The 23,084-nt window shown below is 38.6% G+C and overlaps 3 protein-coding genes across 3 annotated transcripts; 1 reads left to right on the plus strand and 2 right to left on the minus strand.

The window, feature by feature from the left end:
* Window positions 1–2,640: 2,640 nt before the first annotated feature.
* On the minus strand, window positions 2,641–4,071 carry LOC141658453 (UPF0481 protein At3g47200-like). The gene has a single exon (XM_074465401.1). It carries the CDS (start codon window positions 4,058–4,060, stop codon window positions 2,687–2,689), a length of 1,374 nt encoding a protein of 457 aa, XP_074321502.1. The 5' UTR covers window positions 4,061–4,071; the 3' UTR covers window positions 2,641–2,686.
* A 4,661-nt stretch (window positions 4,072–8,732) lies between these two features.
* Window positions 8,733–12,271, minus strand: LOC141585910 (uncharacterized). The gene is made up of 4 exons (XM_074406985.1): window positions 12,190–12,271; window positions 12,050–12,070; window positions 10,486–10,550; window positions 8,733–9,429 (listed from the first exon to the last, which is right to left on the minus strand). Exons 1-4 carry the CDS (start codon window positions 12,199–12,201, stop codon window positions 9,078–9,080), a joined length of 450 nt encoding a protein of 149 aa, XP_074263086.1. The 5' UTR covers window positions 12,202–12,271; the 3' UTR covers window positions 8,733–9,077.
* Window positions 11,992–15,248, plus strand: LOC141585909 (putative UPF0481 protein At3g02645). The gene is made up of 2 exons (XM_074406984.1): window positions 11,992–14,117; window positions 14,334–15,248. Exons 1-2 carry the CDS (start codon window positions 13,217–13,219, stop codon window positions 15,128–15,130), a joined length of 1,698 nt encoding a protein of 565 aa, XP_074263085.1. The 5' UTR covers window positions 11,992–13,216; the 3' UTR covers window positions 15,131–15,248.
* The last annotated feature ends 7,836 nt before the right edge of the window (window positions 15,249–23,084 follow it).

A 23,084-nucleotide genomic window follows, 5' to 3' on the forward strand; every position in this document is an offset into this window, starting at 1 on the left:
TACTCTTTTGTGATTTGTTTAGAGAATAAACATTTCAATGGTAAGAAATGTTTAACTTCTAACCAAACTTAGAACTTTGTAATGCACAACAATGTATGAAGCTCAGTTCATTGGCAATGTTATCAGTTCAGTTTAATGTTATCAGTTTAATTCAAGGTGGGATGTTTATAATGCGATTTTAGTTTAAATAAAAATCAAATTTACAACAACTCGTGCCTAATTTGGCCTCATCATTGAAGTTGTGTGAACTCTTAAGCCTTCCTACACGTAAACAAAATGAAGGTATACCATACTAACTCATTACTGCAATTGTTTACTCGTAGTAGTTAGCACACACCAATTCAATTGTTAACCATGTGGTGGCTTTAAGAGTTCATCAAAGTAGTAATGCCTCCTACACACACACCCAATGAAGGTAGACCATACTATGTCCATTAAGCAAAAACCAACACAACTCTCAAACATTTGATGCTAATGTCATCATGGAGTTGTCAAACACATCGGTTCACATGATTACCGCAACTATAATGGAACAAGACACACACGCTAACATTGGTAGACCATGTGGTGGCAAAACTACTTCAATTAAATGGCCAATTACCTAAAATTAGTTCAATTCAAAGTTCAGATATTGCTCTCAAACCATTAAGGTAGAATCATCATTGAGCAAATACCAAAGATAAGGCAAAGATATTCATTTACATACTTTGAACAAACAATTTTCGTGAAGTTATCGTTTAAAGGATCGAATTATCGTAATTGAACTTTATGACAATTATCAAGATTGAACAAATTATTTAATTGAACTTTATGGCAAAATTATCAAGATTGAACAAATTATCGAATTGAACTTTTTGACAAAATTATCAAGATTGAACAAATCCCAGAAATATCAGCATCAAAAAGCATTGAACAAATTATCAGAATATGTACATGCACCAACAGACGAGAACATGCAGGAACCTCAAAAAAAAAAAAAAGACGAGAACATGCATGAACCTCAAAAAAACAAAAAAAAAACTTGATGATAGCAAAGAAATCCCTTAAATATCGTAAATGTACAATCACCAATGACGAGAATAAAAAAGCAACTCAACCGTAAAATATCAAGATAAAAAAGCATTGAACAAATTATCATAAATGTACAATCACCAGAAACCAATCGCTAAACCTAACAGCAGCAAATCCCAGCAGCCAAAAAAACGAGAACATGCATGAACCTCAAAAAAAAAAAAAATAGATTGTGAGAATAAGAAATGGACCTTCCTATTTAGACGATTTATGAAGTCTTGCATGGACCCTCTCCACATACGCTTTCATTCTTAGAGAACTTGGTGTCTCGGGTTAGGTTCCTGCCCGATTCCAGGCTCCGGTTCAACTTTTTCACCCAAATTCATCGCCAATCTACGATTAGCCTCAATTTCCATCTTCTCCTTTTGTTTTGCAACGAACCTGGCAACATATTGATCGAATTTAATCGAACTTGGTGATTTGATGCTTCTTCAAGGGTTAACATCGATCCGGACGATTTTAACTTCTAGATCATCAAACGTGTTTCTTCAACTTGTGTTCCTAAATCGTCCGGATCTAATGTGTCAGGAACAAACATGTGCATAGGAGGGGAATCGGGTTCTGATTCTTGTGGTTCATCTTCATCTTCCTCATACCCATCTTTATATCTTTGAATTAAACATTGAAAACAAGATTCATCACAGTTGACATGTGATTTACTCATTATTTGTAAAGGTAAAATGATGTTGTGTTGTAAGATTGTGAAAAACAAAGGCAAGAATGAAGGAGATGATAAGAAAAGAGGCGGATGAAGGAAATTTTTTAGGGTTTACAGAGAACAATTTTCGGATTTTAGAGAGAGAAATAGAGAGGCAGTGTAATGAGGAGGCGGAATGAGGAGGCAAATGAGGAGAGTAGGTGAATGAGAGCATTTAGGGTTTGAAGGAAAGATCTAGAATGAGAGCATTGAATTGGGTTGGTTGAGGGGATGAACCAGACGGATTTGAATGGATTTGGAGTGTTGGGTTACAATTTCTAGTGGGCCAAGGGAATTTTTTGGAGGGAAAGATTAGTGGGTTGGGTTGGGTTAGGGGAAATAATTGGGTTGGTAATTAGTTTAGGGTGGGTTTTTATGGTAGATTAAGGTGGGGTAACAATGACACTTTTTGTAAATAGGTAGTTTTAATTAGGGTAGAATTGTCTTTTTTTTTGTCCAAATAAGGAAACCTGTAAAGTGGAGTTGAATGGACGGAAATGGAATACTTGTAAAGTGGAGTTGAATGGAGGGAGTATAAATTAGTTGAATTTATTTTCCTTAAAAAGAGAAATAACTAGGTATTCTTTAATTTTTTTTTTTTGCCGGGTTTATCCACAAGCACTCTTTTTTTATATAATCGAGTTGTATAAAAAAAGAGTGCTTGTGGATAAACCCGGCAAAATCGACTTGGCCCGAATAACTCAATTTGTACCCGACCCGACACGTGAATTGCTCATAATACATTGTAGCTCTTCATCAAGGAAGCATTGTATTTTTTGTTAATTATATCTTACTGTTCGTACTCCGTCTATAACTATATATAGGTGCAACAAATCTGAAAATAATGTATACATTCCATAAATATAACAATTATGATCTTTCCACAATTTCTGTATATAGTCCACACAGTTTTACATATCAATAACGGGAGGGTGGCCAGTAATAAGGGTAAACAGTATAAAAAGTTTGGAAAAAAGCAAGAAACAACAATACAATTGCAGCAAAGAGTGAAGCCATTGCCCATGGATTACCAAAGTACGTCATTTTCAACTCCGATTTCCAATGATTCCACCTATTACAGTGCTCATTAAGCTGCTGATACAAACCAGTATAATGACTTGTCACTCTCGGGTCAACGAATGCCAGCTTTCCCAACTCGTTGAACAGGCTGGCCACCTCGGCATCACTCCTGAGCTGATGGACTATAATTCCGGCTTGGTGGAGATGGCCTACATCGGTCCCAGACTTGATTAACTTATCCATTAATGTCACATATTCGGTGATTACTGGCCGTAACTGGTTGCGTTTCCTGCATTGTTGCTCGAAAGTGACGAGGTTTTGGAATACAACTTTAAACCTGTTGTTTATGAAAATCCTCGGTATCTCCAGGACGCCATTTGATTTCCACTTTATATCCCAAAAAGGACGCTTCACTTTTTTCGGCCTTTTGAGCTTGATTCCATACTCAATTAGGTCGGATGCAGAGTAAAAGAACTCGTGTTGATCTGTAGGATTATTGCTTTGAGTCATGCTTGGTTCGAGAAGTTGAATATCTTCGAGACCATCTCCGATACTAAGGAGAAGACTATATTGGAATACATTGAGGCAGTGCAGAAATTTACCTTTTAGATGATCGACTTCTAGTTTCTCCCCGGTCAGCCATTTAATGAACATGGCTGACGCGAGTTGGGCTAGTTGCCCAGATGTTCTTCGACTTTCTTGAAGGTCAAAGAGCTTTTCGAGAACAAAAAAGGGGATTTGGTTCTCGAGTTTAATCATGTCCTTGATTATCAAACTTGCCATGTTATTATAGCCTCGTATGGTAAAAACAGGATCATTTGGGGAGTAACCCAATTGATCAAACCCCGTGTTATGACCTCGAATTATCTCTAACATGAAACAACCATCGAGTAACATCATTTCCACAAATGTCGTATAAGTCATATCCACTTCCCCATGGTAACATTTGCGAGCGTTTTGCTCTAGCTCGTACATTGGGTCAAGGTAGTACGCTAAAGGTTGGTTTGTACGAGTAAGAACAGAGTTTAGAGCACGCGTTTTATGGTAGTCCATACCACGAAGACAATCATTACCGGCATGGTAAGGCCCAATGGAGACTACCTCGGGTATATAAGCCGTGTCATCACCCGGAGACAGTTGGAGTCTCAGGTTCTGAGGAACCCTGAAAATGAAGCAAGGAGTAGCTGACGGCTCGTTTCTGGCTTCTTCCCGGACTATTGTAAGCCTTTTCTCTAAGGAGATTACGACATCTGCTCGTGTTTTTTCAGACATTTTTTTGTTTTGTTTTGTGATCGAAACTAAGATTTAGATAAGTTAAATGTGTATGATTGTATGAAGACTAAATTCAAGGCAAATTATTTGATGTTCATATCATTATTGTAATATAATAGAAACTTCCTAGCAAAAAAACAAAAGACAGTGACCCAAATTTATGCTCAAAGTAGCTAATCTGTCCATTTCATCTGTTTCCTGATTAAGTACTTGGTCTATAGACTAGATTGGCATGCTGAGTGAGGTGCACCACGGCTTACATTTCGTCTTCATTTCCGACATTAGTTATTTAATCACGATTATTCACTTAAGTTAATGCATAACATTGCGTGTAATTCGTTAAAGTCAATGATGGGAGACGTCTTTTTTTTTTCCTCGATAATTAACCATATATTTTTTGTCGCAGATGTCAACTATCTTAGCAGTAAGATTGTAAATTAAAATTACACAAAGCAAAAGTGTAAAACGTTTGTACAACAGTAGGTAGGACCAAAAAAAAGCGAATATTATCGGACTAATAATTTTTTTCCCTCGATAATTTCCCCGGTTTCTCCCAAGCTAGAATATTATCGGACTAATATTTTGTATTATTACAATATGAGTACCGCTTTGGAACATTTAGCTTATTGTACGATCTCAATTTTGGCCAAATCTTAGCTAGCGTTGTAATCGATCAACCTAATCAAGCGTATAGATATTGGTCCGATTATAAGAGGCTGGCCTCAATGCCTCTTAATTTGCAAGTAATAGGAAAAATGAGAGTTGATAAACAAACTCAATAACAAATTCAATTATTGATTTAACGGAAATACACACCGAGGAAGGGAAAAAACAGGGTATTCATTCCGCACAATTTCTCATTTGTGACGGAGAAATGCGACCATTTTATAATTAAATAAATGTAACCTGACAAATAAGCATTTGTAGATGGTTACTTATTATTATAAAATGGTCACAATTCCCCGTCACAAGAGAGACCAACTGTTTATTACGTAATACATACAACAACACACGAAGCTCGCATTTGAACAATCTGACAAAGAAGTACAGCAGTACCTCCGTATCTTTTATCAGGTGTTAACTTCCATGAAATTAAAGGTCTTGATAGTCAAACTTCCTAGAACTGTATTAGGATTACACTGTATAAGCGCAACGGTAAGAAATCCCTCCAGATTGCTGGGAGTTAAGAAGGAAGGAGTTGTCAAAATATCTCCGGCCACTGCATATATTTTACTTGCGAGCGGTATGCCACTAGGGTCGTATACCACAATACCGATATCAGCGCAACTCAATACACCATCCAGTACGAACCCCAATGTGTATAACTGATTAGGTTTCAGCCAATGCATAGCAACACGCCCTTTAACATCAAGATTAGCCACATTTGTAAAATTCAGATCTGGCAAATCGGTTGGTCCCCTGCAAGTGAATAGTAGCATGCGTTACCCTGGCTAACTGAGTTGTACGTACGTAATAACACAGCATGCACAAACAGGGGAGGATCATTAATAAGGAGTAACTTTGTGTCGTGTTGGTAAACGTAAACGTAATGAAAAGCCGATCAAATAACACAGCATGCACAATTACGTTTACACAAAAACAGGTTTCAGCATGCACAAAGTTACTCCTTATAAATAACACCACACAAAGTTACTCCTTACGGTTTTTAAATTGATAGTTTATTAGTTTGCACGTAGTTGAGAAAAAAAATTGAAATTGTAAAATCAATTTAAAAAAATTAAATAATCTATGACATGAAATGTGTATTTGAGGAAAACTTTTTTCACACAAATCTAATGGTATTATTTTATAATTTCCTTTTATGGTCATAATTTTTTTAAAACTACATATTTTCAAAAGTCAATTAACTTTTTTTCATAACAAGGTTAGAGATAAATTTCCATTCTAAGTCGTAGTATTTTAGATGCAAAAATTAACATTACCCAAACGTTTAAAAAAAAGCTGGGACTAGAAGAGGAAAATATGGGCAAGATACAAATAAGATACGGAGTACATAAGAGTACCCTGTACTCCATTGGCCAACATCTGCATTTATTAGGGTCAATTTGCCGCCGCCAGCTTCGACACCACCAACCTGAAATAGCTCGACTACATTATACTCCTTAGGATGATGAAAATAACGACTACTTTATCTTATCTTATCAAAGTTCTTTATCTACTTAAAACCTCGTGAATTTATATAGAGGGAGATGAATGACATAGATGGAGATGAATGACATTTGTGTACTAGCAAATACTTGTATACCTTAGCCAATCTCGTGAGTTTCACGGATGATAAAATTAGTTCTGTATTGAAAAAAACAATTATATCCTACTAAAATTCAAGGTCCGTCAGTAATGACACAAAAAAACAAAAAAAATCCATCGTGATAACAAAATAATCGAAGATTTAAGATGTAGTCTCTAAAGAGTAAAGAATAACGAAGTATCCATGGATAGAAATCTTACGATTGGTATGGGATCGATTGCCTGCACAGAAAAAAAAAAAAAACAAATCAAGGAAACCTAAAAACTTAAGTTAGTCTTTATGTCAAAAAATTCAGACTACGAGAACAAGGTATTACAAATTGCGTACCTCATATTCATCTGGAATATACTCGAAAGCCTTTTCAGGATCGAAAGCCATTTCAGAAAATTGCCTTCGTATTCTGAATTTGCACGGTGCTAATAGTACAGATGTTATTACTATATCAAAGCGATGTTTGTTTACGCTTAATATATCAAAATATTGTACACTTGTACATTCCGTGGTAAGAGTGCATTCTCTGAATAACTCTATACCAAAATAACTCCTATTGATATTGAAGATGTCAAATAATAGTGTCGTGGAGAGCGCGTTCTTTGAACAACTCTTGCCAAAATATCTCCATCTATTGGTACCTTCTTTATTTTATTTTTGTCAAATGAGACGCAATGTCAATACAATATACAGGGAGGGGAAGGCTAAGACTTACTCGGTATTGATACTATTATAATAATGTTGGAAAGTGTCATATTAAGGCCTTTTCAGCGTTTGATAATGCTAATTTCATCTTGTAATTCTGTTTTGTTCTGGAATGCCAAAAAATTTAGAAACAAATCAGACAATGGCGGAATTTTACATTACCGTAGTGGCCTTAGCTTGCCATAGTTGCCTTGTAAAACGCCTTCAATTTTTTTTGGAAAATGTACGACACATTACAACACGGAATCTTAAAAATGATATAAGCTTAGCTAGGAGGCTTATAGTAGGCGTAGACGGTATAACCAGTTTGTACAGCAGTAAGTAGAAACAACAAAAGCGCAGCAAAAATAGAGATGATAACCCAAGGATTATGAAGATACTCATTCTGCAAACTTGCGCGCCACCAGTTCCTCCGATGGCTACAATACTCGTTCAACTTTTGATATACGTCTCTTAATCCCCCCTTCTTCGTGTCAACGTACACCTTTTTCTCAAGCCTATTGAACAGGTCTGCAACTTCCCCATCACTCCCTAGACGATGTACTAAAATCCCCGCATCATGTAGGTACGCCACGTCAGCAGCTGTATCTATCAAATTATCCATAAAAGCTATGTAATTGGTGATTACCATGTCCCATGAGTTTGTCATGTGACACTGCTCGAATGCTATCAGGTTTCTAAAGACAGTTTCAGACGCTCTGTGATAGTAATGTTTTGTGTCGGTCTAAGAGGGTGATTTTATCACCTTCGTGTCTTTTAATATGGGTCTTTTAGTATGCTTTTCCTAGCACTTGGCATGCAATTGGGTATGATGTGGTAACTTGTGTAATTTACCTCGGTTGGACACTTGATCTTAATGCACGGAACCCGGGAGGCATAGAGCACCTTGCAAAGGTCAAGACAAAGCACAAGAGACTCGCATGTAACCTAGAAACCAGCTGGGAGAAGTAGGAGTGAAGATTAGAAGAAATGAAGGCATTTGAAGAGGTCTAGCTTTTGGAAATTAGGAGTCCAAAAATGCGAGCCTGTGTGCGCAACTGCGCACGATTGCGCAGGCTGCGCAGCTCTGTATACGGGGCTTTTAATCTTCTTTTTGGGCTTCTTAATTGGAGATCTTTCTAGGTTTTCGTGAAGCCCTATATATACCCAAGAGTTTGAAGACCTAAATCATCCACCTACCATCCTATCATCTCATCTAATCTCATATTTAGGGTTTAAGCTTGTAATAATTTAGAAGACAATTTTCATTCAAAGTTGTAATCTTTCCTTATTGTTTGGGTTTATGAAGACTATGGAAGGCTAAATCCTTCCCTTGGTGTAATTCATCCAAAGTCTCCAACTTTGGTATAAGTTAAATGTGTATGATTGTATGAGGACTAAATTCAAGGCAAATTATTTGATGTTCATATCATTATTATAAGATGAAAGAAACTTGCTAGCAAAAAAACAAAAGACAGTGACCCAAATTTATGCTCAAAGTAGTTAATCTGTCCATTTCATCTGTTTCCTGATTAAGTACTTGGTCTATCGACTAGATTGGCATGCTGAGTGAGGTGCACGACGGCTTATATTTCGTCTTCATTTTTCGACATTAGTTGTTTAATCATGATTATTTACTTACGTTAATGCATAAATAATGCGAGTAATCTGCTTCAGTCAATGAGAGAACTTGGAAGAAGTCTTTCTTTTTGGCTCTTTGATAAATTAGCTAGGTACGGATTTTCATTTGCGACTAGATTTTACAATAAACGGCATTCATCGCAAATTCCGTGGCAAATGACCTTTTGGCGACGGATTTCGACTTCTTTGCGATGGATAATTGCTGTAGCTAACAACGCATTTTTTTTGTAGTGATATATATCATGTATAATTAAAAGAAACTGAATCACGTGCCTTATTACTAGTATGAGAAAGTAAAATACGCAGTCCATGGAGGGCTCACATGCATAAGGTAATAGAAATAGCGTCACACAATTATAAACCTGGAAAGAAAAGGGTATGAAACTCGGTAACACCTGGTGATATCGTCTAACGACATTTGGAATTTGGAAACTATTTAATGATTTCTTCTTGTAAAATTAGGCGCTTGATAATCATCCTTCCGATAGCTTTGTTACCGCGTTGAACAAGCCGGAACATAAGTTGTCCGTTATCGCGGGGTTTTTGGAATGAGTCAGAAGCCAATGATGTTATGTTTGCATTATTGGAATATGTTTTACTCGCGTTCTTCATCTCTTTTTGTTTAGGGTCATACACCTCAATTTTGATATCGGTGCATTCGCCAGCCACTTCGAACACGCCTATATATGTCTTATTAGATTTAAGAAATCCCACATCAATCTTACCTCTAACATCAAGATTAACCACATTTGTATATTCCATATACAAGTTGCCATTGCCATTCCTGCATTTGTATTGTAGCATCCATGGTTATTCTCGGTAATGAGTTGTAAACTTGTAATAATCAGATGTAGTTATATATAAATTTTAGTGATGGATGAGATCTAACTATTATATTTATTTTTTATTACGTGTTAAGCTGTTCAACCGTGCGGGCCAACTTGGCCGGGCCATACATTATGGAGCAAAGCCCAACCCCTTTTTAGTATTGGGCTTGGGCCACAAATTAACAGCCTGACCCAGTCCAATGTACACCCCTAATTACGTACCTTCACTCAAATGTCCATTGAACTTAAAGAGTGGTTAGTGCACAGACTCCCCATACCATGAGTTGAAATTCAGCTTCGTGAGTTATTTAAGTTAAACCCGTGACCTTTTGTTACAGACTTACAGTAGATGTGATACCATGATAGATGAACCATCTCAACCAAAACCTTAAGGTGATGGTTAAGGTCCTACTATTATATTTATTTCCTATTATATATTGGTCTGGATGGTTTTATTTAAAAATTGTATAAAATATAAATAATACTTCTTATATCCCCGTGGTGAATAGTTTACATCTGATTTAATTTGTTTTTTGGGTTTTTCTACGATGTACCCCATGTGTTTTTTCGGATCCTATGATATACCATTGCCTTTTCAAAATCACACAAAATATCGCTAAATTTAGTAAATTGTTCTACAAATACCTTAAATGCTAAAATTTTATAATTTTAAATATTATATTTGGGCGTTTTTAAAAAGTAAAAGGTTAACAACAATGAAGTTGAGGGAGTAGTAAAATAGAGTAAATATAAACAAAAACTCTTTTATATGATTATCTTATACTTAGATATGACTAATCCAAAAGAAGATTGGTCCAATGTTAATATTTAGTTACATTTATATTTTAATAACCCGATATTTTATTATGACTACAAACATGTTTAAATCTCCAATAAAAATATCGAAACAAATATTTTCTTACAAATTTATTAATGAATTTAGTTGGAACTTTTGTTGTTAGACTCGTACCGTTTTGCATTGGCCCATTGGCCTTAATTCAGAATTTACGTACCGTTTTGCATTGGCCCATCGGCCTGTCACGGTCAGCTCGTTGCCATATATCTGGACCAAAGGAGCCTGAAACATTGAACTCAACTACATTTTAATACGTACTTAATAAAGCACAATTAATAGAGAGCAATTCTTGTTTAAGATGACGGTATTTGTTTTAAACTTAAGACAAATTAAATATAAGTACAATTATAAAATGAATTTTGGTGGAATTTCATGAAAAATCAAACAATAGAGTTTAATTTCACGTTTTGTTAAAGTTAAGGGGTCTGATTTCATCATTGAACAAAATTAAAAGGGCAAATTGCCACTTTGGCGATATAATAATATGAAATATGTTTTATTGAGTAACTTATCTTTTAATTGCAATAGCTAAAAGCCTAAAACTAGTGATTTCAAATCAAGCTCGTGAATTACCAAATTAACATTTTAAGGGGTTGTGTTTGGTTCCCCATAGGAAGATAGAGTTTATAGGAAGTTAAATGGACCAAATTAATCGTGGATGATCGAAATCCAATTGTCCATTAAAGGCTTTTTTAAAACATAAATTCTCATTGAAGACGGACACTACCCGTTACAAGCTGAAGACGGATATTGCCCCTCTCACAATATGCAAGTGGCACTATTTATAGGGTGCTCCATCTCCCTCCCACTTGCTTTATTGTGAGAGGGACAATATCCGTCTTCAGCTTGTGGCGGATAGTGTCCGTCACAAGCAAGACTTATTGTTTTTAAAATAGAAACCAAATTGAGACACACAAAATGGAATAGGGAAACTAAAGACCGGGATAAACGTAGTAATAAAAATTGCGATTTTATGGAGAATCATAATTTTTAAGTTAATTGAAGTATTTTATTAGGTAAACTTATCCTATGTCTATTTACTATCCATATGCTAGTTGTTTATTCGGGATTAGGGGTGAGCGTCGTTCCGAGACCGGACCATATATACGAACCGAGCCAATGATCGAAATTGTGAATTTAGGGGACCGAATACCGGACCTAAAAGTTTCGGTTTTGGTCGGATCGGACCAAACTCGAAATATTCGGTACGGTCCGGTCAGGTCTTAGACCTAATTACAGGACCAAAAACTATGATTTGTCACTAATAATAATAAAATAATTAACTTTAGTTTCGCTAAATCAAACATAATAAATAATCAAAATATCATTTTATTTAATTAACCCTTAATTTGAGTTTGTAATGTCTTTTAAAGGTAAATTAATAAACTATTTCAAAAATTATAAACTTTAAGCTTTGGTCCGGACCTAAAATAACCGGTCTTGAACCGAACCGGACCAAAAACCGAAGCCTAAAAAAATATGGAGCAAGGACAGCACCAAAAAATTTCGGTCCGGTTCATTTTTCCTGTCTGGACCTAAAATTGCAGGGTCAATTTAGTCAACCGTCTTGATGGCCGGCCTGCACAAGGGACACCCTGTGGCTGATAGCCTATCCACGGACATAGGTTGTATTTACGAAAGAGCAACTACGTATTTTTATAGCCAAGAGTTCAGGACGTAAACACATAACAACAAAAGTAATCGTTGATAGAAATTCTTACTGATAATGAAACGGTAACTGCCTGCAAGAAAAAAACAAAGAAACCCGAAAGAATTAATAAAGAAGTTAGTCTGCTGCCAAAAGTTCAGGAAAAGAAAAATAAAAAATGAAAAATGAAAAGAAGGTATAAAAATTGCTTACAGAGGGAGCCATTTCAGCAATTTGAGTTATCAAAGCGATGCTGGTAAGTTGGTTAACCTGTATGATTGCTGCTGACTATATTTATAGAAATCGTACCAAAATATCGTGATAAGTTAAGGCTCTGTTTGACACGACGTTTTAGGTACTGGTTATTTTTTTTGTAAGTGTTTGATACAAAGAAGCTACCTGAAATGAAATATTACCAGGTAGCATTTGAAATTTCAGTTACCTGATCCTGCTTTAAATTACATTATTACCCCTTCAATTTACAATATTAAATAATTATCATATCTTTCTATGTTATTTCACCAAAATAAGTTACCCTTACGGTTAGTTTGTCAAACATAATTTTACATAATCAGCCACTTTATCAACTTCTAATTTTCAATTAACTTATTAGCTACCTTTCCAGGTTTCAGTTAGTTTTTCAGTTTTCAGGTAACTTTTCAGGTTTCAGGTATCCTTTCAGCTAGTTTTACCAAACAAGGCCTAAGTTCAGTTCAATTCAGTTCAAGTCCATTAACTTCAGATTAGTTCAGTTCGATTAAGTTTAGTTCAGTTCAGTTAAGACGGTTTAAGTCCAAAAGAACGGGGCCTTATTGCTAGTCAAAGTTTTTTCACAAAAAAATAGGGGTACAACTGAGAAAATGAAAAAATTGGGAGATACAAGTGAGAATATCCCAAATCGAAGCGTCTTATTTGTGACGGACACTATCCATCACAAACTGAATACAAATAACGCCCCTCATACAATAAGGCAACTGAAAGGGCAAGTAGGGGGAAATGAAGCACCCTATGAATAATGTCACTTGTATATTGTGAGAGTGGCACTATCCGTTGTTTTGAATAAGTAGCATATTGGGGACCGCATAAAGTTAAATAGGAAGAGCAAATGTGAATGGGGAGACTATAAGAAAATGTCTATTTTGCTACTTGCGTAAGATATTCATCTCAGGAATAACTCCATATATCCTGTTTTGTTGTGGATTTAATGACTACGAAAAAAACTTAAGAAACCAATGAAACAATGGCAGTAATTAGCAATAACGATTGGGTGATCTCCATTAAAACCAAACTACATGAAGAAGTAACGCCTAGCAGTAACATCAAGACGTCCATATACCGGGTTCCCGTATGGTTGAAAGAACATGTATGTGATGGTAATGATCAAACACCATACGTACCCGAGATTGTCTCTTTTGGGCCTTACTATCGGGCCGGATTTAACCTTGCAGAGATGGAGAACCACAAGTGGCGTTGTCTTAAAAAAATGTTAAAACGGGAGAAACAAGAAGTCGACGAATACCTTGAAGAAATGAAGGAACTCGAAGCTGAAGCACGCGGCTGTTATCAAGAGCCGATTGAAATGGACAGCAACGCGTTTGTGGAGATGTTAGTTCTTGATGGTTGTTTCATGTTGGAGTTTCTTAGAGTCCATAAGTTTGGATTAATGCATCTCAAATACACTTTCGATGATCCCGTCTTTTCTAAAAGTACTATAACACATGTTATTGCAAGGGATATGATTAAGCTTGAGAATCAACTTCCTATTATTGTCCTTAAAAGGCTTCTAGAGATTCAAGAAAAGAAGGCTATTAGTGAAAGACGTATCGCGAGGCTAGTTTTGCGTGCGCTCTCGTCTATATGGGTCACTACTGAGATCCCTAGTAAAAAGAAACTTAAGGATATGAGGAAAGGAGTGGCTTCTGATCCTGAAAACGAGTTGCTTCATTGCCTGGATATTTTTCGGTCCGGCCTTCTGTACCAACCATCATCTACTCATATACACTTACAATCTGACGCTGAGTCGGATAATTCTGAAATTAATGGATTAATAAACTCGAGGTTGGATCAGCTTCAAGAACAACAACTTGATCAAGCTATAGAGTTGAAGAGTTTTGATAATCATGTTCCAAATTTGAGGAAGGGTGGTGAGGTGGCGAGTTCTGAAATCAATAACGCTGCTGACGCAAGGCCAGACGAGTTTCAGCAACAACATATTGATCCTGATGGTGAGGTAGACAGTTCTGAAATCAATAACGTTGCTGACGCAAGGCCAGATGAGTTTCAGCAACAACATATTGATCCCAGTGATGCGGAGTCTGGGAGTTCTGAAATCAATAGCGTTGCTGACGCAAGGCCAGATGAGTTTCAGCAACAACATATTGATCCCAACACTGACACGGTGGAGAGTTCTGAAAATCATGTTTCAGGCTCAAGCTCGGAGGATGAGTATGAAGCACAAGACTCGGAAACTAGAAAAAACAGCAAAAAAATGTCATATTTAGAAAATGTACTTAAAAGGGTAATAATGATGTGTGGATGGTGTCGTCGGCCATATTATGAAGAAATCAAGAACAATAATTCAGCGTTGATGGTGTACTGCGTGGAAGACCTGAGAGTGGCTGGCGTGAAGTTCAAATCGCGCAATTGTCAATCATTTTGGGGTTTAAAATTTGATAAACAAAAAGGACTGCTAGAGATTCCCCCAATCAAGATCGATGATGCAACCAAGACAGTATTTCTGAACTTGATTGCATACGAACAATGCCACCTCAGAGACTTTACTGATATGCAGATTACAGACTATGTGGCCTTCATGGACAACCTAGTGAACTCGGCTGCTGATGTGGGCCACCTCCATCAAACCGGAATTATAATTCACCAACTTGGGAGCGATGTTGAGGTGGCAGACCTATTTAACCGGTTTGTTAAGAAGGCCTTTGTTGATTGGAAAGACGGAAAGCTGAAAAATTTATATGAGGAATTAAACAGGTATTGCACTCATAGGAGACACAGATGGAGGGCAAGTTGGCGTAACGACTATATGACGAATCCTTGGGTTATTATCTCCATCGTTGCTGCTATCGTCTTGTTCGGAGCTACTATTTTGCAAACTGTTTATACCGTTTTTCCTTATTATATTCCTGGTAAGAGTTAATGATCGATCTTCCACAATATTTTACATTTTTACTGTTTGACTATGATACTGCGATTGATCAAATGAGTCAAATGTCATCTATGTAAGAACTTTTTTACGGCTGCCAAAAAAAAAAAAATATGATACTATGTAATTGATCGATCTTGATTTGAGTTTCAAAATCTAAGAATGAAGTTAAGTTTCGGCCTAACCATGAGCTCGGGTTTAAATCTAGTCATTGTTAATAACGTCCAATTAGTTAGCCGCTATTTTTGTTTAAAAAGAAAAAGAAAAAGAAAAAAAAAAACAATTTTCTGAATCTGCCCCTGCACTCAGTCACAATTATTAGAATGCATATCATATTAATGGGTGATACTGGATTTGAATATGACGTATGGCAAAAATTCATAAAAATCTTCGACTTTAAAAGGAAACTAGCATGAAATTACCCAAATGTAGTATCTACCTACATTAGATAGAAACCAAAAAATAAGGTTGAATTAAGCAAGAACAAGCTTGTTGTTGGATATTTTGTAATTTGTACAGTGACATTAACTCGTAGACTAATATACTTGGACACAATTACTTTGTGTAGAAGAGCAAACTAATATCCCCTTGGAATCTTGGATTGTAACATTAGATAAAAACAAAATGTGGTTCATACAAGGCGATCACAATTATTGGAATGCAAATCATGTTAATGGGTGATACTCGGTTAAAGTATGACATGTGGTTACAAACTCGTTAATTCTTCGACTTGACAAGGAATCTAGCACGAAACTACCCAAAAATCCAAAATAAAAACAACCTACATTTGATAGAAACCGAAAAATGGACCCGACATGAAAAAAGATTGAATCAAGAACAAATTGTGTAGTTGGGATATTTTGTATCACAAAATCTCATTGAAGACAGCACGTATCCGTCACTCTGAATACCATTTCCTTTTATAAATGACCCAAATAGAGGAGAGAGGGAAGCACATGAGGGTGCCCCCACCTTGTCCCCCTTATCCGTTCTGTGAGTGGCATTACCCGTCACTTGCTCCGACCCGTCTTCAGCAAGACTAACTGATTTTGTATAGTGGTATAACTACGTTGACTAATTTACTTGGACACAATAATTTTTGTAGGGCAAAAATAGAGACACCCTTAGATTGTACTCCGTAGTAGCATTTTAACCAAACAAAAAGCAAGCTTGTTGTACTCGGCCTATGGACCGTGTATGATATATACCGTGTCGATAAGATTTAATTGAGCAATGTCAAACTATTCACACACAAATGACAAATCACAATTATATTTCGTAGTAATAGCTATGAATGTGCGTATATTGCCATATTATTCCTCTTGCCGACAAATAGTAACACCATTGACAATTGACATTGAGGGTCGTCCCATTATAGAACAATCATTTCAATGATATTTGACATTTTAGCATTGATTACAAGATAATGAAATCTCTTTTCATATAGGTAGGGATGGTTACGGAGGCTGAAATTGAACAGAAATCGATTGGAATGAAAGGGAAAAAAATCAATGCTAATAAATTCAATAATACTACAATAATAATCATAATCCTCTTTATGAATCCTTTCAAAAAATCCTCTTATCGTTGTCAAAAAAAAATCCTCTTTATGAATGATCTCCTCTAAAATTTATAAGATGCAAACCCAGTATTTGGAAATCCGTATTAGATTCCGCTTCGTCACTTTCCTAATATTTCCGCTATAAGATGAAAGCCCAATATTTTATTAATTTATTTAGTTGGGCTTTGTCTTATTGGGCTACTCTTTTGTTAAAATTGGTCCTATGGAACAATTTGTGTTTTGGATATAGATGGGTTATGGATTTATATTGGTGATCCATTAAGTAGTTGGACTGGGCTTGATTTGTAGATACACGTATCAACAGCTTTCAATTCGCTTCGTCTCAGAGAGTTGGAAATCTTGACTTTAGCCTCTCTCTTACCGGCGGCCCATGCATTCGGAAAGGGCTCATCGTTAACTGCTTTGTTATCCAGCGAGCTTAGGGCATTGCTCAGTGTCACGATCCGAACTTTGAGCCGGGTCGTGGAGCGCACCCTTGTCTAAACTCAGGACAACAATGCTAGCGAGAGCGTCAAGTACTAGTGTTTTTCAAGCACTAGAGCATTCGTAATCGATCTCGGTTTGCGTGTGTCGGGATCCTAGTCTCGATCATCAACGATCGACACACACATGAATTTATTTTTAAACAACAAGAAGGGGAAATGCCCGCCATGGGAGGGATGTCACACCGTAATAAAAATAACATCACACAACAGCAAAGAACGACAAAGAACGCATTTGGACAACCTGATCAGTCCAATACCTCCGTATTAGGGATTAGTTAGCTTCCTTGAAAATAAAGCTCATGATAGTCATCCCTCATTCCCTCCAATAGGTGGATTGTTAGGACGTTGAAAAATCCGAACGGTAAGATCTCCATCCAGAACGTCGGGCGTTATGAAGACGGAAGTTTCCAATTCTGTGGGGATGACCGCGTCATATTTTTTACTTGCGATCTCGACATTATTAGGGGAATATACAGCAATATTGATATTTTGATATGCGGACAAGCCTTCCGGTTCGAACCTACCCGTGTAATTCTGATTAGGTCTCAAATACTTCATAGTAGGGCAGAGCAAAAAATCCGATTATCCAAACTGATCCGATATCCGATTCGAATCTGATCCGAATATTTGGATATCTGATCCGAAAGTTAAGTTTGGTTTGGATATCTGATCCGAAATCTTTGGTTTTGGTTTGGATATGGATATTAGAATTAAAAAATTTGGATATCCGATCCGATCCGAAACTATAGTTTTCTAGTATAATTTCGAGAAAATAAAATTTTATTTGGTACAACAACTTAATTAATGTTTAAAATATTAGAGAAATATCTAGGTGATACTTAAATTTTATGTCGAGAACATTAGAATAAGAATACTAAAGAAAATCATCATGTAAGACTATGAATATAATCGTGTTTCAAACATAATTTTAAAGTAAATTCTAAAGTATGGATATCCGATGGATATCCGCATCCGATCCGATTGTTTTGGATACCCGAACATTGGATATCCGAAACATTTGGTTTGGATATTGGATATCTAACTTCAGGATTTTTAATATGGATATCCGATCCGAACTAGAACTTTGAACTTTGGATCAAATACCCGATCCGTACTCTGCCCTACTTCATAGCAATACTCCCTCTAACATCAAGATCAGCCACAATTGAAATAACCAGTTGCAACAAATTGTCAGGCCCCCTGCAAGTAAATTGTAGCAATGTAGCATGAATTATTCTCGGTAACTAATCGAGTTGTTTTTTTTCCCAAAATGAGCGCACTATGTCAAAGGTGTGAATTGAACTTATTCTGTGAAGTTGGGCCGGATATTTTCGTCCTGAATTTAGGATCATTTCTACCCTGGCCTGATTATCAGGGCAGAAGCGTCAGGATAGCTCGAGGCTAGCACCAAGCAGGATAGAGCAACAGTCAAATAAAAGGATAATATTTGACTAAGTCAAGAATAAATATGGAGAATAATCCCCCTACTACTAAGAGAATAAAAATTCTCTTAGTTTTCCCTCCAAAAAACATCTAGCTAAGTAAAGTAATAAATAAAATTTTCTTTCATTACATTATTATCTTTTCAATGAATATATTCTTATAAATAAACTCTAATTTTTTAAATAAATTCATAATTATGATTTTTTCATTAAAATAAAATAAATTTGATATTAAATTATAAATTATAAGTTGCTAAATTTTTCAGTAATGCAATAATTATTACTGTAGATAATAACTTGACACATGCTTACTATTAACTTCGTGACAAAAAAATATTCACTAAAAAAAAATTCACAACTTAAATAATTTTTTTTTATTAGTTTTCCATTTCAATTTTTTTGTTTCATATCAAAATACAATGGAGTGAACTGATAAATATTAATGAGGTGCAAATTTTAAAAGTATAAATCCTCCTATATACTATGAGAATACAACTTCTCTAAAGTTTTCCCTCCAAAGTGCTCAAACTTTACTAATTTTCTATTTAAAATAATCTATACATAAAAACTGTATCTCCTATTATTAACTTCGTGACGAAAAAAGATTTTTAAAAAAAAAATTGATGTAGTTAAAATATTTTCATAAAAAACACAATTCATGGAATTATTTAATTCTTTTGATTAATTTTAATATTAGTTATTTTTTATAAAAATTCGCCCAGATATAAATCTAAAATCTATAACTAATACACTAAAAATTAAAAGACCTATATTTACCTCGCATTTGCGCGGGATCTACACTAGTTATACATTATTATTCTAATTATGGAGCAGTTAAGGAGAAGATTCTATTATAAAGGCTGAACATTTATCTGGGTGATTAAGAGTTGATGGGGCATATTCTGCACCGCTGACCAAGTCAAGACACTGAGCAAGGTCAAAGATATCCACAGCAAGTCAACGACTTAGACTGCCTAGCCGATGCAGCCCATCGGCCTGCCAGCCAGTGTCTTTGCCTGACAACCCGCCAGCCGGGACACATACCCGCGTACTCACATCCAGGACCCTCGGCCGGCCTGCCATAGGTCCATCGGCCGAGGGTAGAATGGTCTTTCCATCTGATAGCCACTTGGCCACTTGGCCACTACGTGACAAAAGGTGAAAGCCTATAAATACTCCTCAACCTTCTTTGAGGAAAGCATCCCACAACTTAACCTAAATACACTATTCACCTGGGAAGATCCCCGCGAAGCCGAGCACTCAGAAAAGAAGAGTCACAGGCAGGACAGTCAGGACGAAGGACGCCGCGACAATAACGGCTCGCGGTCCGATGGAAGACGCCGAGAGAATAACAGATCACGGTCGGACAGATCCGACCGGAAGCAAGACTCGGCCGGCGCTGGGTGGAATTCAGGAACGTACCACCAGAGGCGGTATAGTGAAAAAACCCCACTCGTCGTATCAGCCGCCGAAGTCTTCGCCCTGAGCAAAAACGAGGGCCAGAAGTGGGAGAGACCCCCCAAGCCAAAAAGTGACGGTGACGCGAGCCGATCGTGGAATACCACGGCCACACCGGCCATTTAACCAACGACTGCCGCCATCTGAAGAATGCCATAGAGGAGCTGATCCGGAAGGGAAGCCTCGGCAAGTACGTTGCAAAAGGCCAAAAGACTGACGCCGGCAGTTCAGATAGGAAGTCCGTCTTCGAGCGGATAGGCGTGATCCATGTTGTCATCGGGGGCAACGAGAACGGAGGGTCCGCTCATGGGCACAAGCGGCACCTAAACGAGCTATATCAGGCCATCAACTTCGTGCCCAACTCAAGGATCCCCCCTGCAAGCGTCCCCGATATGACTATCGGAAGAAAGGACTACGAAGGGGTCATCGCCCCTCACAGCGACCCGCTTGTAGTCAATTTGGACATATCCAACCACCTGGTCAAGAGGTGCCTGATTGACACAGGTGCATACACGAACATCATGTTTAGAGAGTGCTTTCTCGGCCTCGGCCTGAAGATCAAGGACTTAAGCCCCTGCACCAACCCCCTATACATCTTCTCTGGGGCCGGCCTGGTGCCGATGGGATCAATTAGACTCCCGGTGACGTTCGGCGAAAAGAACGCGGCTAAAAATATCCTAGCTGAGTTCGTCGTCATTGACGGCTCGTCCGCCTACAACGTTCTCATAGGCCGAGTCACCCTGAGCGAGGCTGACGCAGTGATGTCCATCCGGGCCCTAACACTGATGTATGTCTCGGACCGGGGGGAAGCGCATAAGCTCGTCTCCAAAGACGAGAAGGATGAGGTGGTCAACGTCCAGATAGCTGCCCGAGGTTGCAACATGCAATCCCTCAAAGAGGCGAAGAAATCCGAAAAAGGAAAAAGCCCGTCCTTACAGCAGGGGGGCGACCTCATGGATACGACTAGTGGCTGATTGGGGGGATGTGCCTGTTATGAGCCGTTAGGGCATTGGTAATCTTGTAAAATTTATGTAGCTACGGAGGTGTCCAAGATAGCTGTGGACACCCCAACGCATGTTTTTACCTAGTGAAAAACCATCCACGCCTTCCATCAAAGCAAAATTTTCCCATCAGTTACTTATCAAGAAATAGACGCCGGCTCACACTGTCATACCGACAAGAGCGGCAGTCTACAACAAGAAATAAGCGCTGTCGCAGTCACCCCAAGTAGTAGACGCCACGACAGTCACCCCAAGGGGTTTGATGCCGTCGCAGTCACTCCAAGTGGTAGACGCCACGTTACACGCTATCAAGAAACAGACGCCGGCTCACACTGTCATACCGACAAGAGCGGCAGTCTACAACAAGAAATAAGCGCCGTCGCAGTCACCCCAAGTAGTAGACGCCACGGCAGTCACCCCAAGGGGTTTGATGCCGTCGCAGTCACTCCAAGTGGTAGACGCCACGTAACACGCTATCAAGAAACAGACGCCGGCTCACACTGTCATACCGACAAGAGCGGCAGTCTACAACAAGAAATTAGCGCCGTCGCAGTCACCCCAAGTAGTAGACGCCACGGCAGTCACCCCAAGGGGTTTGATGCCGTCGCAGTCACTCCAAGTGGTAGACGCCACGTAACACGCTATCAAGAAACAGACGCCGGCTCACACCGTCATACCGACAAGAGCGGCGTCTACAACAAGAAATAAGCGCCGTCGCAGATCACCCCAAGTAGTAGACGCCACGGCAGCCACCCCAAGGGGTTTGATGCCGTCGCAGATCACTCCAAGTGGTAGACGCCACGTAACACGCTATCAAGAAATGTACGCCGGCTCACACTGTCATACCGACAAGAGCGGCAGTCTACAACAAGAAATTAGCGCCGTCGCAGTCACCCCAAGTAGTAGACGCCACGGCAGTCACCCCAAGGGGTTTGATGCCGTCGCAGTCACTCCAAGTGGTAGACGCCACGTAACACGCTATCAAGAAACCAACGCCGGCTCACACTGTCAATCCGACAAGAGCGGCAATCCCCCTCGTAAGGCGGATACCATGACAGTAACGGCCATCGCACACTACACTCGCAAAAACAAACGAAGTGTCTTGGAAGCGTTGAAACACAGTTGAGATACGCACTCTAAAACGGCCCCGGCCAAGCCAATCCGAAAAAAAAGGAGAGGGCTCAATTAGGAATACAGGAAGACAACTCTGACAAAGATGAGACAAAGACCTCGGCCACGCCGAAGGCGAAGGAAACGAATTATTATTAGAAGTTACAAAATTACAAGTGAAAAGAATACAGACGACGGCCGTCCCCATAGGGACAAGCCGAAACACAACCTACCAAGGTTGTACAAAAATAAGACAAAAACTACCACTATGTTCATGTATCAAAAGACGAGGGGAGGAAGGGTGAGTAATTGGCCCCGGACGGCTGAAGCAGATCTCGTCAGTAAACTTGTTCTCATCAAGCAAAGACGTGGTAGCATGTGAGGAGCGAAACAGATCTGCAGAACTTGTTCTCATCAAGCCGCATCTTCTTCAAAGAGTAACCCAAAGAGCTTTTCTAGCGGCCTCGGCCTTGGCCTCAGCATCCTCAGCTGCCCTCATCCTTTCGGCTTCTTCTTTAGCCACCCTAGCCCTCTCAGCAAGAGCTGCCTTTTCCGCGGCCGCCTCCCTCTCCATCTTCGCCTTCACCGCCTCCTTGGCCTTCTCCGCCGCGGCTCTCTCCTTAGCCTCGAGCTTGTCATCAAGCAGCACGTCGAACCTGCCCCACGGGAAGGAACCATCAAGAGGGAAAAGCTCCCCGATAACTTCCCTAGCAGCATCTTCGGCCAAATCCCGGATTCGGCGCACAACTTGGGAAGCATGTCGGTTTGCGCATCTCGATGTCCGCCTCCCTTTGCTTGATGACGGCATCTCCGCCCGAACCACCTCCGCCCGAGCCTTAAACAGTCCCGGGACTCGTTCCTCCGCTTGAG

The sequence above is a fragment of the Silene latifolia genome, chromosome 6 (assembly GCF_048544455.1).
Source record: "Silene latifolia isolate original U9 population chromosome 6, ASM4854445v1, whole genome shotgun sequence".
Classification (NCBI taxonomy): domain Eukaryota; kingdom Viridiplantae; phylum Streptophyta; class Magnoliopsida; order Caryophyllales; family Caryophyllaceae; genus Silene; species Silene latifolia.

What these genes read in the sequence shown, in the direction of transcription:
- LOC141658453 (XM_074465401.1), bottom strand. Translation starts at nt 4,060, where the DNA reads ATGTCTGAAAAAACACGAGCAGATGTCGTAATCTCCTTAGAGAAAAGG.
- LOC141585910 (XM_074406985.1), bottom strand. An exon ending in CAGTTACCGTTTCATTATCA is followed by an intron (nt 10,551 to 12,049) that starts GTAAGAATTTCT and finishes TCAATGTTTCAG; the next exon opens with GCTCCTTTGGTCCAGATATA. An exon ending in CGATGGGCCAATGCAAAACG is followed by an intron (nt 9,430 to 10,485) that starts GTACGTAAATTC and finishes ATACAAATGCAG; the next exon opens with GAATGGCAATGGCAACTTGT.
- LOC141585909 (XM_074406984.1), top strand. Translation starts at nt 13,217, where the DNA reads ATGGCAGTAATTAGCAATAACGATTGGGTGATCTCCATTAAAACCAAA. An exon ending in TGTTCCAAATTTGAGGAAGG is followed by an intron (nt 14,118 to 14,333) that starts GTGGTGAGGTGG and finishes ACGCAAGGCCAG; the next exon opens with ATGAGTTTCAGCAACAACAT.